At 42.7% G+C, this 16,486-nt stretch overlaps 2 protein-coding genes across 3 annotated transcripts in view; one reads left to right on the top strand and one right to left on the bottom strand.

Annotated features, from left to right (window-relative positions):
- The window catches only part of ETV2 (ETS variant transcription factor 2), a 29,425-nt gene extending 14,801 nt beyond the window's left edge, over positions 1-14,624 (top strand). For both annotated transcript variants that reach the window (XM_087728071.1, XM_087728072.1), the window contains 6 exons: positions 2,116-2,292; positions 3,782-3,862; positions 8,587-8,754; positions 10,968-11,129; positions 12,001-12,119; positions 13,704-14,624. In XM_087728071.1, the coding sequence (XP_087584197.1) occupies positions 2,116-2,292; positions 3,782-3,862; positions 8,587-8,754; positions 10,968-11,129; positions 12,001-12,119; positions 13,704-13,889 (893 nt within the window). In that variant the 3' untranslated portion in view covers positions 13,890-14,624. The remainder of the gene's footprint in view (positions 1-2,115; positions 2,293-3,781; positions 3,863-8,586; positions 8,755-10,967; positions 11,130-12,000; positions 12,120-13,703) is intronic.
- Positions 14,625-15,895: 1,271 nt separating this feature from the next.
- Positions 15,896-16,486, bottom strand: part of HAUS5 (HAUS augmin like complex subunit 5) — a 19,392-nt gene continuing 18,801 nt past the window's right edge. The window contains exon 19 of the mRNA XM_087727460.1: positions 15,896-16,310. Coding sequence (XP_087583586.1) covers positions 16,187-16,310 — 124 coding nt within the window. The 3' untranslated portion in view covers positions 15,896-16,186. The remainder of the gene's footprint in view (positions 16,311-16,486) is intronic.

Raw genomic sequence — 16,486 nt, 5'->3', positions numbered from 1 at the left:
CTTCCCCCCCCCCCCCCCGCCCTAAATTTGGACCACTTCTGCTCACCTTTTGGAGAGTTACCATGCAGATAAAAGATATTCAGATAGATAGATCATCAAAATGCCTGTCCCAACATTTCTGGCTAGAAAGAGTAAGAAAAGGTAGAAAGTTTGTTAGAGCTGAGCTCAGCCCCTATTCGTTACATCCATAGGATTCTTCTGGCAGCAAGATGGGGAAAAAGTTGGCCCTGCCTTATTTGGTGGTGGTTTGTTTACCGACCGTCCTAGACTTACAATAATTCATTTAATGATCATTCAAAGTTATAATTGCATTGGAAAAAAAAGTGACTTATGACTGTTCAGACCACATACTAAATTCAGATGCTTGGCAACGGATTCATATTTACGACGGTTTACAGGGGGTCCTGGGATTCCCCTTTGCGACTTTCTGACAATGGGGAAGCCAGATTGACATGGCAACCCTCTTACTCACTTAACAACTACAGCGATGGACTTAACAAGCAGGGCAAGAAAAGCCGTAAAATAGGGCAAAACTCACTTAACACATGTCTCACTTAGCACAGAAATTTTGGGCTCAGGGATCGTAAGTCTAAGACTACCTTCATGAGGTCGTTTATTTATTTGAAACTTGACATTTTCTGGTGGTTTCCCATCCCAACAATAATCAGGACTAATCAGGATGTTTGAAAAATCTACCAAGGTTGTCAGGTGCCAAGATTTGTTGTGGCATCAGCTTCAAAGAAATAAACATTATTTCATGTTTGTGTCCTGCATGAATATTCAGGCCACAAATGCAGAGAGAGCAACTATCATTCAACTATCGTGAATAATAATAATAATAATAATAATAATAATAATAATATAATCATCATCATCATCGCAGCAACAGAATTGTATTGCAGCGGCCAGTTGTTTTGCCGGATTTGGCATTGATTACTAGTCGGGCCCCACCCGATTATTATTATTATTATTGTTGTTGTTGTTGTTATTATTATTATTGTTGTTGTTGTTGTTGTTGTTGTTGTACAATTGTATCACAGCGGCCAGTTGTTTCGCCGGATTTGGCATTGGTTACTAGTCGGGCCCCACCCAGGGGCCTAGGACGTCGTAACGTATTTTCGTAATATGCGTGCAGATCCAAGCAGTGCGGCTTTTTGCATTTGACTGATGGTGATTTTGTCAATTTTTAACTGTTTTAAATGTAATTCCAGTGCTTTTGGAATAGCACCCAGTGTGCCAATTACCACTGGAATTACCACTGCTGGTTTGTGCCATAGTCGTTGAATTTCGATTTTTAAGTCCTGGTATCTTGCGATTTTTTCATGTTCCTTCTCGGCGACCCTGCTATCACCTGGTATTGCGATGTCTATGATTATTATTATTATTATTATTATTATTATTATTATTATTATTATTATTTAATCTTTGGTGAGATTCACAGCCTTTGGGGCTGGTTGGTAGGTCAACAGCTTGAGTCCTAACCAAGGACCTAGGAACTGTTAATGTAACGTCGGAGGATATAAGGTTTTAGAGAATGAGAAAGTCAAGATCTTGTGGGACTTCAGAATCCAGACTGACAGGCACTTGGCGTACAACACACCTGACATAACAATAGTTGAAAAGAAAAAACTATGATTCATTGACATTGCAATACCTGAAGATGCACGAATTGAAGATAAACAGCATGAAAAAATCACAAAGTATCCAGACTTGCAAATTGAAGTTGAGCGACTGTGGGGAAAAAAATTGTGTGTTGTCCTGATTGTAATTGGAGCTCTTGGAGCAATACCTAAAGGGCTACCTTGCTATTTGGAAATTTTAAATTTATCAGACTTGAACATTCTGATTCTACAAAAAACACCCTACTTGGAACAGCTTATATCCTCCGACGTTACCTTAACAGTTCCTAGGTCCTTGGTTAGGACTCGAGCTGTTGAGCTACCAACCAGCCCAAAAGGCTGTGAATCTCACCAAAGATTAACCACATAATAATAATAATCTAATGATTATTGCTAATCAGGCTATTGCTCATTCCAGCAATGAGTCTGGGTACATATAGTAAAAGAATAGGAACACCTCCTACATTCTTTTCTCTCTCTCTTTACATTCCACAAGACTTTTCGGAAGAGTACAGGAAGATTTTCCAAGATGATTTTGGTGACATGGGGTCCTGGTTTCTACAAGAAAATGAGATGGAGCAGCAGCTGCCAAGCTGGACTGGTGGAAGTTACCTTGCTGAACTGGAAGGTTTTGAGAAGACAGTGCCAATCCATGAATCCCTCGGCTTAAAAGGTAACTAGCATCCTGGCCAGTTGGGATGAGGTCCCAGCATAAGCGTCCCGAGTTATTTATCCAACTGGTGCTTTATAAGAATTCCGCATGGGAAGAAGAGGGGAAGGGTAAAGGGGAGGAAGGGGAAGGAGAGAAGGGAAAGGAGAGGAGGAAGGAAGGAAGGAGAGAAGAAAGAGAAGAAAGGGGGGTAGGAAGGAGGGAGGGAAGGAGGGAGGGAGGGAAGCAAGGAGGGAAGGAAGGAGGGAAGGAAGGAGAGAAGAAAGGAGGGAAGGAAGGAGGGAAGGAAGGAGAGAAGAAAGGGAAGGAAGGAGGGAATGCAGGAGAGAAGGAAGGGGGGAAGGAAGGAGGAAAGGAAGGGGGAAAGAAAGGAGAGAAGGAGAAAAGAAAGGAGGGAAGGAAGGAAGGAAGGAGGGAAGGAAGGAGAGAAGGAGGGAAGGGGAAGGAGGGAGGGAAGGAAGGAGGGAAGGAAGGGGAGTAGGAGAGAAGAAACGAGGGAAGGAAAGAGGGAGGGAGGAAAGAAGTAGGACCGTTGTAAGATAAGATGGATCTATGGGATGTTAAGAAAGCAATCTTCAAGTATATTGTCAACTCTAGGGAAAAATTGTTAAAAATACATATTATTAATAAGAGTTATGAGATCATATAATTGTGAATGTATATATGAAATTGATAAAATAAAATAAAGAATTCCACCTTCATTTTAAGAGGGTGCATTTTTCCTCTTCCCTTTCCATCTCTCTCTTCTCTTGAATCCATTACACAGTTATGAAAATTCAAGCAGGAATGATTTTATTTCCTTTCTCTTTTTTTAAGGCTTTATTTTAGACATTAAACAAATCTGAGAGGGAAAGATTAAACGAAATTAAGAATAGTGTGGAGGCAGGTTCATAGAGATTTGAATTTAAATGTTGCTAACTATTCCCTTTAACCATAAAGCAGTATTTTAGTTTTAATAGACGTATGACTGATGGATATTTTTTAAAAAAATAAATGAATGAGATGAAAAGTTTGCAACTGTATCGAAGTTGGAAGTTGCCCTTTTTATTCATGGCAGTTTCTCTCTCCTTATTTTTAGTAATCATGAATAGTTGTCATCATCAAATCCCCCAAAATTAAAAAAAACAAAAAACATTTCTTTTCATTTCAAGCAAAGCGCTCAAAAGTGGTCTCCAAAGTGTTCTTCTCTTTAATCAAAGTTTTTAGTCTCACCATTTCAGCCAGCTCCATTAATTTCACCCTCCATTCTTCCATTGTGGGAATCTGCAGCTGCTTCTATCTCTGTGCTTGCAAAAGATCTTGCTGCTTTTATCATATATAGAACCAAAATCCCATGTTTTTTTTTCTCAAACTGCTTATCCATCAATTTTCAAGAAATCATTGTGTCACTTTAGCAATAGAGTTATAAGCAGCAGAAAATGCACCATCCCTCACACCACACACCGTCACTGTAAGAATAAACATTAATAGAATGGTCTCTTTTTCTTGGCAGGTTTTCCTGAGTACACCAAGACTATTGTGGAATTGAAACAGGTTTCTTCTGATCCAGACTACAGGGAACCGTACCATGGTGGTGAGTTTTGGTTGATTTTACGACTTCAGTAAATTTCAAATTCAAATTTAATGAATTTATATGCCGCCCAATCCTGAAGGACTCCGGGCGGCTTATAGAAATACAACTCTAAAATGGATAAAAATTAAAAATAGAGAAGAAAAGCAGATTAAAAAAAAACACATCATGCACTCAATCTAGGTTTAGGTTTAGGTTTAATTTATTTGTATGCCGCCCTTTTCCCAGAAGGGACTCAGGGCGGCTCACAACTCAAAAAGGGGAAATACAAACAGAGTTACAAAAACATAAAAACCATACATAGTTAAAAGCACAACAATCATACCATTCGAAGTGGGGCAGCGAGTCTTTAGCCCCAGGCCTGTCGGAACAGCCAGGTTTTAAGGGCTATGCGGAAGGCCTGGAGGGTGGTGGGGGTACGAATCTCCACGGGGAGTTCGTTCCAGAGGGTCGGAGCAGCCACAGAGAAGGCTCTCCTCCGGGTAGTCGCCAGTCGACACTGGCCAGCTGATGGAATTCGGAGGAGGCCTAGTCTGTGGGATCTAATTGGTCTAGTGGAGGTAATTGGCAGTAGGCGGTCTCTCAAGTAATCTAGGCGGGGCTGGACCTCATTCATAAGGTCAACAGTCCCAGGCCTGCCGGAATAGCCAGGTTTTAGTAGCCTTTTGGAAGGCCGAGAGAGTGGGGAGGGTCCGGATCTCTGGGGATAGGTCGTTCCATAGGGTTGGAGCAGCTACAGAGAAGGCCCTCCCCCGAGGAGTCGCCAGGCGACATTGTCTGGCCGACGGCACCCGGAGAAGGCCCATCCATTAACATACGACTTCAGCAACAGAGTGGTCAATGCCTGGAATGCACTACCTGACACTGTGGTTTCTTCCCCAAACCCCCAAAACTTTAACCTTAGACTCTCTACTGTCGAAACTCACCCCTTTCCTAAGAGGTCTGTAAGGGGCGTGCATAAGCGCACCAGCGTGCCTACTGTCCCTGTCCTAATATTCCCTTGTATTTATATTAATTTCATGTGTTCATAATCATGGAGAGTGTAGAAAGAGTGCAGAGAAGAGCAACAAGGATGATTAGGGGACTGGAGGCTAAAACATATGAAGAACGGTTGCAGGAACTGGGGATGTCTAGTTTAATGAAAAGAAGGACTAGGGGAGACATGATAGCAGTGTTCCAATATCTCAGGGGTTGCCAGAAGGAACAGGGAGTCAAACTATTCTCCAAGGCACCTGAGGGTAGAGCAAGAAGCAATGGGTGGAAACTAATCAAGGAGATAAGCAACTTAGAACTGAGGAGAAATTTCCTGACAGTTAGTGGAACAGAAGTTGCCTCCAGAAGTTGTGAATGCCCCAACACTGGAAGTCTTTAAGAAGATGTTGGATAGCCATTTGTCTGAAACAGTATAAGGTTTCCTGCCTAGGCAGGGGGTTGGACTAGAAGACCTCCAAGGTCCCTTCCAACTCTGCTATTGTATTTGTATTGTATTGTATTTATTTGTACAGATGTCTATACTTATATCTGTTATTTAATTCATGCTTGATGAAATAAATACATAAATAAAAATAAGTAAAAAATATTTGGAAGGAGAGAAGGGGGAGTAGAGAAAGCTTGTGACGCAAAGGGGAAATACTTGTGTTTTCCGACGTGTGGGGTTTAAACTCTCACAACTACCAAATTCTCATTTGATGAGAAATGAAGATTAACAGGTTCATTTATTTATTAAACACATTTAACGTGGCTGCCAAACTCAAACTCAAAACTCACTGCCAATTGATTCAAACTTCAATGTTTGGAATATTTAAAGCAGAACAGATGCTCACTTTTGACTCAATTTTTTGTAGCTTCTAATTTCAGGTGGCAATTTGTTACTGTGTTGGCCATGATTCTTGATATTTATCCTTGCTTAAAGCTGAACAGTGATTTTTTTTAGTAATCTAGGCACTATATTCAGCCATCCATTAATAATGCAGGTTGAAGTTATAACCTCCTTGAGATTTTTAGGCCCTCCTTTTTGTGCTTTATTCTTTTATCTTCTCGACGTGTTTTTTTTAAAATTTTGCATTTATGTTTATGTGTTTTCTTTAAAAACCTTAAAAAAAATGAAAACAAAACAAAAAGTTTTTAACTTTTTGTTTAATTATTATATTGCCAAAGCCTAAAGAGTACCAAAGGGTGAAAAATAAAAACATCAAAGGCGAAATAAATAAAAAAAATAGAACAAAGTAAAATGTTGCAATAAAGAATTGGTTGCACAATCTCCTCTTCATTCTTTCCCCCCCCAACCAGTAGCCTTCGGTTAAATATTAAGTCCAGATGCCTTTCAACAATGCCTTTGAGACACATAAATATTTATGCTATACTTTTGATATGTAATAATAAACATTGGGCATGCTTGCTTGTATCTGTTCAAATAATTTCATTTGTGTTTTTTTTTAGTTAGTTGCTTTACCTATTTTTCTTGGAAGCCAGATTGCAAATATCTAAATTTGCCTCGCTAGTAGTGTGACTTATACAGCCCAGGGTGGGTTTCTGAGGGTTTGCAGGGGTTCAGGGGAACATCCAGCTAAGATTCTGCGTAGTTCAGAGAAACCCCAAATTCCACTCCTGGCTGGCCCTGCCCACCCCTGCCCACCCCTCTCCTCCCAAGAGTCCCCATGTGGGCCATTTTCGATGCAGGTAAGTCCAGGGCATGCGTGGAGGCTCAGGGAGGGCAAAAAGTGGGCCTAAGGGCCATTCGGCCATTTTCACCCTTCCGGAGACTCAAGGAAAGCCTCTGGAGCCTGGGGAGGGCAAAAACGCCCCCTCCCCCTTGTAGTGCAGGAGGCAGACTAGGCCACACCCACTCAGCAACCGGGAAGAGAAGCCCTTGCTAAGATTTTTGAAGCCCACCTGTGTATAGAGGGGAATCATTCCTGCTTAAATTTGCTCCTGTTATAACTATACGCTGTAGCTTAGCCGTCGTTGCACATTCAGTGAAGGAGAAAGATTTCTTCAGGCTTCTTCTATGAATCATTTTGAAAATGGTGAAGTTAAGAAAGAATACCTTACATGTACCTGTTGAAAGGGAAGTGAGATGGGCGATGTCACAAGTCCTCATGGGCATTTCTCAGTGCATGAATGCAATGACTTGGCAAGAGGGCGGATTAAACAAAGCAGCTCTCCCCCTTCTCCCCTTTTAATAACATCCCATGCAATTAGTTAAATTGGCCATGGCTTTGGAGTAAGGTAGAGCAGGAAGCAACATAACAGCCCAATACAAAATTATTGCCCCTCTGTGTCAAACTGACACAACTGGGAGTTAAAGCAACAAGAGGAAGTGAAGGTTTGAAAACTTTGCCGAAATGTTGTAAGGCTGCCAGTCATCAGCCTTCCCCAAAAACGTTCCCCTTTAGAAAGGTTAGACTATCCATCCCATGGTTCCCTGCCAGCATAACTCTCTGGGAATTATGGGAATTGGCACAGGCATCTGAAATGTGGATGAGGAGTAGGCGGAATAATAATAATAGTAGTAGTAATAATAAACAACTACTGTGCTACTACAACAGGAATATTGCAGCATTTGCCCCAATGTAGGTACAGCATAAAAGGCAATTTTCATTATATGTGGATATGAGAATTCTTCTGACGTTTCCCAGACAAGGCACTTATCAGAAGTCAGTGGTCTCATTTATCAGAGAAGTGGAAAGTTGTAGAGTTGGAATGGGTTAGAAGATCATCTAGTCCAACCCTTCTGCAATGTGTAGGGGAATCAGTTAAACCATCAGAATCAGAATAGAGAGCTGGAAGGGACCTTGGAGGTCTCCCTTTTCAAGCAGGAGATCATATTCTATTTCAGACCAGTGACTGTCCAGTCTCTTCCTAAAAACCTCCAGTGATGAAGCACCACAATGTCTGAAGGCAACTTCTGTTCCACTGGTTAATTGAAGATTAATTAATGAGAGATGATTATCCAGTCTTTTCTTCAAAACTTCTGGATGCGGACAATGGATGGACCATTCCTTAGATCTTGCCATCACAATACTTTTCCTTCTGCTTCCTACTTCCTTCTGTAGAAAAATAGGGACCACCTTTGGTGGGAAGGTAACAGCATTCCGTGGGCCTTCGGCAGTGGTGGGATTCAGCCAGTTCGCACCTATTCGGGAGAACGGGTTGGTAACTTTCTAACCAGTCCGGAGAACCGGTTTTTAGAAGAAATCATTTGTTTTTCCCCACTTTACAGGGCTAATCCTGTAAGGAAGGCAGGAAGGAAACATTCTGGTGTTGTTTCTAGCCTGATCTTTATTGCCCTGCTTACGGAAACTGCCTCTCCAGTTAACCCTTATTACCATTGTAACTACTAAGGTGAAGTTCTCCATCTACCTGAGTGACTTTGAGTTGGCCACACCCACATGATCACATGACCACCGAGCCCCGCCTACCCAGCTAGTCATTAGGGCAGAGAACTGGTTGGTAAATTATTTGAATCCCACCACTGGCCTTCGGCGTTTAGTCATGCCGGCCACATGACCACGGAGATGTCTTCGGACAGTGCTGGCTCTTCGGCTTTGAAACGGAGATGAGCACAGCCCCCTAGTGTCAGGAACAACTAGCACATATGTGCGAGGGGAACCTGTACCTGTTATAGAAACCTATGCTTATAGAAAGACACAAGATGAGTAAAGTGATAGATAGGACTACCATTCTCCCATGATTCTGATGACACCTGTATTTTGAATCTCCTGCAGCTTCAAGAATGGTGCTTCAACAAGACAGTGTCCCCCACAGCCTTGAGGGTTCCAGTGGCCTCTCGGCTGCTCCTCACCCTTGGTATGTTCTGTATCCCGATTCTCCTGGAGAACAGGTGTCTTCTGCTCAACTTCCTCCTGGAGATCAGCAAGAACATCAGAAGGAAGGTAAAATCTCAGATCTGCAAGAGTTTGTATAATTCCTGTCCTCCAAACTACCCTTCAAGTTCCTGAATCTTTTTTAAAAAAAACTCATTTTCAACATGCTTTAGAAATTTTCTGGTGATATTTCTCAACTTGCATTATCACTCTGTGTGTGCAGGCATGTTTGTCTTTATTTTCACATATTTTCTCATGGACCTAAAAATGGTCCATGAGAAATTTGTGAAATTTAATGGCAGCACAAGAAGCCCTGTCAGTTGGAGTGGTGGTGCGGTGGTCTAGAGGTGGCGCTCACAATCAGGAGGCTGTGAGTTTGATCCTAGGTAGATATTTCTCCCTCTGGGCATGCTGAGAATATATGTATCTGCTGAACAAAACTCCACGTTGGCAACAGGAAGGGCATCTGGCCATTAAAACACTCTGCTAGCTCCATTCAACTGCCCAAACTCCACCCCCCCAAGGGATTATGGGGTCATTAAATTAAGATGATAAGAAGCCCTGTCCATTGTTCATTGCAAGATCTTACTCTAGTGCAGTGTTTCTCAACCTCAGCAATTTTAAGATATATGGACTTCAACTCCCGGAATTCCTCAACCAGCAGCAGATTTAAACACCCCGCAGGCCAGATCTGGCTTGCAGGCCTTGAGTTTGACACCCCTGGTCTAGAGGTTAAAGAACCAGGCCAGGAACTAGCAAACTGTCAGTTCTAGACCCATCTTATGCATGAAAGCTGGCTGGGAGACTCTGGGCCAACCGGATAGAGTTCTGTGAGTTCTAGAATAACCTGAACCATAAACCAACCAGCCAATCATGTGCTTCATTAAAACATGCTTTGCACCATAGGCTATTGGGACTTTAAGGCAGTGCCCCCCCCCAACCTGGCCCCCAGGGACCGGTTCCGTGGAGAGAGGTTCTTCCGTGGGCCAGAGGGGGTGTGGTTTCATGTGCAGCCTGCATCCCGCAGATTGGGCTTCGCTTGTTTGCACAGCCCGGTTTCCACCATTTTGCGGACCGGTGCCGATCCATGGACTGGGGGTTAAGGACCCCTGCTTGAAGGAACTGGTTAAAAGGGTTGTGTGAATGCAAGCTCTCTCTCTCTCTCTCTCTCTCTCTCTCTCTCTCTCTCTCTCTCTCTCTCTCTCTCTCTCTCTCTCATCTATCTATCATCTATCTATCTATCTATCTATCTATCTATCATCTATCTATCTATCTATCTATCTATCTATCTATCTATCTATCTATCATCTATCTATCTATCTATCTATCTATCTATCTATCATCTATCTATCTATCTATCTATCTATCTATCTATCTATCTATCTATCTATCTATCTATCTATCATGTATCTCTATCTATCTATCTATCTATCTATCTATCTATCTATCTATCTATCTATCTATCTATCTATCTATCTATCATCTATCTATCTATCTATCATGTATCTCTATCTATCTATCTATCTATCTATCTATCTATCTATCATCTATCTATCTATCTATCATGTATCTCTATCTATCTATCTATCTATCTATCTATCTATCTATCTATCTATCTATCTATCTATCTATCTATCTATCTCTATCATCTTTATATCTATCTATCATCTTTATATCTATCTATCATCTTTATATCTATCTATCATCTATCTATCTATCTATCTATCTATCTATCTATCTATCTATCTATCTATCTATCTATCTATATCTATCATCTTTATATCTATCATCTTTATATCTATCTATCATCTATCTATCTATCTATCTATCTATCTATCATCTATCTATCTATCATCTATCTATCTATCATCTATCTATCTATCTCTATCATCTATCTATCTATCTATCTATCTATCTATCTATCTATCTATCTATCTATCTATCTATCTATCTATCTATCTATCTATCTATCTATCATCTTTACATCTACTTACCATCTTTATATCTATCTATCTATCTATCTATCTATCTATCTATCTATCTATCATCTATCTATCTATCTATCTATCTATCTATCTATCTATCTATCTATCATCTATCTATCTATCATCTTTACATCTACTTACCATCTTTATATCTATCTATCTATCTATCTATCTATCTATCTATCTATCTATCTATCTATCTATCTATCTATCTATCTATCTATCTATCTATCTATCTTGCAGGGCTTACTAGCTTTCATGCTTACGTCCCTGTTCATCCATTGTCGTTGCCTTTAGAATATTGGATTGAATCCCTTGGTCCCGATTCAGGCAGCCAATCCAGTGCCTTGGACAGCGATTCTTGCCAATGCGATTCGCCAGTCAGGAGCCAGAAAAAACGGGAACGCAGAGATCCGGCTGATAGCAAGAACACCAACGCTTTACCTAAAGATCGGGCAGGTAATGTTGACTGGGGAGCATAGGTTGGGAGACTACAGAAACCCATAACGCCCTGACACGAAACTTCAGGTCTTAAAGGGTCTGGAATGACAATGACTTTTTTAATTGCTTGCCCAAACATTAAGGTCAGGTATGAGGTTGACTTCTCAGTGGTGACTCCAAAATTAAGAAATGTCCTATATTTGGGGTACCTGCCATTCCGTTCCTCTGGCTTTGAGTTACAGTACAGGAGTCCTCCGACTTACAACTATAATTGAGCCTAAATTTCAGTTGTTCAGTGAAACATTTGTTAAGTGAGTTTTGCCCCATTTTACGACTTAAATGGAGCCGAGGTGGTGCAGTGGTTAGGGTGCAGTACTGCAGGCCACTTTAGCTGACTGTGATCTGCAGCTCAGCGGTTCAAATCTCACCGGCTCAAGGTCGACTCAGCCTTCCTTCCTTCCGAGGTGGGTGAAATGAGGACCTGGACTGTGGGGGCAAGTTGCTGACTCAATTTGCTAAAAATTTGTAAACCACTTAGAGAGGGCTGAAAGCCCTATGAAGCGGTATATAAGTCTAATATATAAATAAATAAATAAATAAATAAATGACTTAAAAGTCATTTAAGCAGCCCATTTTTTTCAAGGTTTTTTTTCTTTTTTCTTTCCTTTTTCATTTTTTTCTCTCCCTTCCTTCCTTCCTTCCTTCCTCCTCCCTCCCTCCTTCTCCCTCCCCTCCCCGTTTCCTTTCTTTTAAGGCTGCCTCTATTTTTAAGTGGCGTCTCCTAAAGGCAGTTTTTTTTCCTCTTCTGGTTGCAATGAACAGCTGTGCTCATTTGAGTCCCCAGCACCGTTTCCAAGTCACCCCTCTTCACCCCTTGTTTTTATGGCAGGGGCCGGACCCATTCAATTATGGCGCTTTCTGCTGGAGCTCCTGCAGGATGGCTCTTGCCAAGCCCTCATCCGCTGGACAGGGAACGACTGGGAATTCAAGCTCTGCGACCCCCACGAGGTGAGTCCCCCCTCACCCTCCCCTCATTTATGTACAACCCATGGTGCTCTTCCCTTGTGGCAAAGAGTCTCTCCGGAATACAGAAAGCAGGATTTGGATGGGGACATTCTCCTCAGGATGACATAGTTTTTGTTAAATCAAGGGCTTAGTCCTTATGAAGGTAGAAAGCTGAGCAGGTGTATGCATTTCAGTAAGTTTCAGATATGGGCATGGCTGGCTTGGCTTAATGCGTTGCCTGTAACCAATTGTGGCTTATTCAACAAATCATGGCCTAACATTAGGACATACAAACAACCCAGGCCTGAACTTGGTCCCCCTATCAAAGACCAGAAATTTCAGATGATACCATTTCCCCGAAAATAAGACCTCCCTGGATAATAATAAGGCCAATCGGGCTTTTGAGCGCATGCGCTAAAATAAGCCCTCCCCGAAAATATTGCAACACAGCAGCAGCCATGAGGTGACCATGCTTGTTGCCTCCTGCACCTCAAAAATAACAAGACCTCCCCGAAAATATGGCCTAGTGCTTATTCGGGGGTCAAAAGAAAATAAGACGTCTTAATTTGGGGAAAACATGGTATGATTAAAAGTTATAATAAGAGATAGAAATAAGAGAAAAGGGGGATATTAGTGTCTACACTTTTATATAATCGGAGCAAAAATAAGAGAAAACATGGGGTAATCGAATAGTGACAGATTGTAACTTTATATAAATATGTATTACTATTATAAATATATGAGTTGGTTGAAAGTAATAGCTATGACTAATGCTATTAGCTTTATTCGTATTAGAATGTATGATACCCAGGTTCCACTATTCACGCAATGTTTGTTAAAAAAAAAAACCTTATTAAAAAAAAAAGGCCAGAGGTTTCCCGCCATCCTGAAGCCAACGGTACAGTGAGTTTAATGGACTCCATCGCTTGTAAAGCTCCATCCTTCTCCTAAACAATACAATACGATGGCAGAGTTGGAAGGGACCTTGGAGGTCTTCTAGTCCAACCCCCTGCCTAGGCAGGAAACCCTAAACCGTTTCAGACAAATGGCTATCCAACATCATCTTAAAGATTTTGAGTGTTGGGGCATTCGCAACTTCTGGAGGCAAGCTGTTCCACTGATTAATTGTTCTGTCAGGTAATTCCTCCTCAGTTCTAAGTTGCTTCTCTCCTTGATTAGTTTCCACCCATTGCTTCTTGTCCCGCCCTCAGGTGCTTTGGAGAATAGTTAAGACTCTCCTTTGTGGCAGCCCCTGAGATATTGGAAGACTGCTATCATGTCTCCCCTAGTCCTTCTTTTCATTAAACTAGACATACCCAGCTCCTGAACCTAGAGAAGAAACTTCATGGCCCCATCCACTGCGGCCCTCCCTCTCCCTCAATTGCTAAAATGGTCTCTGTGGTTAGCTTGAGTAGCCACAACGGGCAAAGGCAAGGCAGCATGTGGCATTATCTGGGTACAAAGCCACAAGTAAGCAACGCTCGAGTAAGGAGTCGGGCTAAAATGGGCTTCTGGTTATCAGTGCCAATGGATTGCTTACTCATTCCTCCCCTCCCCGTCCCCCCCCTTCCTCTCGTTTCCTGCTAGGTGGCCAGGCGCTGGGGCAAGCGTAAGAACAAGCCGCGCATGACGTACGAGAAACTGAGTCGGGGGCTGCGCTACTATTACCACAAGAACATCATCCACAAGACCAGTGGCCAGCGTTACGTCTACCGCTTCGTTTGCGACATCCGGGGCCTGCTGGCCGAATTGGATAAGAAATTGCAGATTTAGCACGCAGCCGGCCTTAAAGAGAGAAACCTTTTCTTCATTCCTTACGCACCAAAAAAAAAAAAAAAAACCTCGGAAGAGAAAGCAGGACCGGCTCCCTCGGAGAAGACTCTGGTCTCCTTTTAAGCTACGTTCTAAAACACAAGAAGGGGTGTGAGAAATGCTGGTGCTGGACTGCAGAGTAGGGGGCAGAACCTCTCTGGATGGGGCAGAGCAAAATGGGGGGGAAAAAACCCCCACAACAGTAGGGTTCTTTTTTTTCTGGGGGCAGGGATATTGCTTGCGTGGGGTGGGATAGGTAAAAATAATCCTCCCCTCACCCCCCCAAAAAGATATAGAATCGGGGGTCTTGATCCTAGCTTTAGAGAAGGGAGGCAGCCAATACACATGGTGTAAAAGTATAGAATATTTGGCAAATGAAAGCCTAGCCGTTAACTTCTCTTGATTCAAGGAGTAAAAACTGGTAGGATTTGACCACCATTAAATATCTCGATTTTCAGAGTTTGGAAAGAGGAGATGTACCATTCTTGAGGGTATCTGCTCCCCTCTCCTAACACAAACACACACACACACACACACACAGATCCCCTTCCTTCTCCTTCAGCCATTATTAAACCATTCAAAACAGGGCTCCGCCTCTCATGATGGAAAAGAGATTCTCTATGATGAGCTCGTCTTTTGAACGCCTTCTGGTGGGCCCATTGCTTTTAAGCAGACCTTAAGTCAGTGTTTCTCAACCTTGGCAACTTGAAGATGTCCGGACTCCAACTTCCAGAATTCCCCAGCCAGCGAATGCTGGCTGGGGAATTCTGGGAGTTGAAGTCCGGACATCTTCAAGTTGCCAAGCTTGAGAAACACTGCCTTAAGTATCTGCTTCCATCTGTGCCTTTGTAAGGAAGACGGCAAGCGGGCTTTTTAAACAGCCGTTGCCTGTTTTTTTATTAAGAGGTCAAAATTATATCGGCCTCAAGTCAGAAATCTTTGTACATAGGGGTTAGAAAAATGCAGATTTTCTTTTTGTTATATTGATTGTAAACTATGTCAGTTCTGAAAGCTGGCAATGAAACCTGAAATAAAGTTTAAAAAAAAAACATTTTTTTTAAAAAATGAAAAAAAAAACACCAACCAATTAATTGATGGACTGAGCAAAGGTAGAATTGTAAGCTTTGACGGATTTGGAACCAGCCTGTTCTGACGCAGCTCCTCAAACATAACAAACCCTCTGTGGCTGAAGCAATGATTCCTTTATTAGGAGCGCCAGGACCCCCAGCAAAAAGTTTCTCTCTCAATGCAGGCTAACAACTCTGTTCGGCCGGGAGATGAATCGTTGTCTGCCACATCATCTCCGTCCCCTGCCTTTTATCCCCAGAGCTAGAGTGGGGCTTCGCTAGCAGCAGTGGCTCTTCCGTCCCAAGGATCTGCCCATAGATTTCCACTGCTCTCCTCTCCTCTGCCTTCTGTACATCAGGCACTGGGCCTAGCTGTTCCTCCTCATCCTCATCAGCCACCTCCAGACCTGGGAGCTGTTGACTCTCCATCTGAGGGCTGAACACTGCCCAGACTCCACCTCTCTCTCTCTCTCAGCTCCATTCCCTCTTCCCCATCTATTGCCTTGATGCTGACCGACTCCCATGCCTCCTCCTCGGATTCTCTGTTGGAGGGGCTGTGCAGATGCGCAGAAGGCAGAGGAGAGGAGAGATGTAGAAATCCGTGGGTCAATCCTTGGGAAGGAAGAGCCACCGCTGCTAGCAAAGCTCCACCCTAGCTCTGGGGATAAAAGGCAGGGAGTAGAGATGAATAGATGTGACAGACAACGATTTATCTCCCAGCCTGATGGACTTGTTAACCTGTGGTGAGAGAGAAACTTTTTGCTAGGGCTGCTGGCACTCCTAATAAAGGAATTTTTGAGTTAACTCAAAAATTGAGAGGGTCTGTCGTGTTTTGGGAGCAGTTAGGTGTGTGTTTTTCTTAGCTGTTAAGGAAGGAAAAAGGTTAGAAAAAGGCAAAGCTGAATGAATGAAGATATACTTCATATTTATTTCAAATCCTTGGAAAATACACAGGTGCTACTTGTTGAGATGAACCTTCAACGTTACATCCTCCCCCAGCCTCCCTTGAACAACAGGGTGGAGAGGGAGGGAGGTGAGGCACAGTAAACTGCGTACCCCCTTGCGTGAAATTAAGAGCCGCCTTTCAGCAGCCGGATGGAAGCACAGACATAACTGCACTGTCTCCCGGGGCGCTGCATCTTGCGAGCCACGAACACCGTCCGGCTTCTCAGGCTGATACCCAGAAGTTCATCACAGCCACATCTGCTGTTGCTGCAGGTTCTTGGCAGCCAAGGTCCAACGCTCCAGCCACTGTTGCAAAGTGAAGCCGTAGCGGCGCTCATGAGGAAGAACAAACTGTCCTGGCTGCTCCCACCTAGACAGAGACGGAACGTAAAAGATGTACGAACGTGGCATACCTCCTTGTCAAGAGTGCGGACAAGCTTTACTACACGAGACAACCCAGGAATAGTAACAGCAAACAGAGGTTTGTAATAAGTAGTGGTTTTATCTACAAAAATAATATATACTGTACATACAAGTAGTATAGGC

This window comes from Thamnophis sirtalis, unplaced genomic scaffold (genome assembly GCF_051295495.1).
Source record: "Thamnophis sirtalis isolate CommonGarterSnake01/CBP01778 unplaced genomic scaffold, rThaSir2_p1.2 scaffold_13, whole genome shotgun sequence".
In the NCBI taxonomy this organism is placed as follows: Eukaryota; Metazoa; Chordata; class Lepidosauria; order Squamata; family Natricidae; genus Thamnophis; species Thamnophis sirtalis.
Note: the sequence above shows the minus strand (reverse complement) of the source record. Positions and strands in the feature narration are given on the sequence as shown.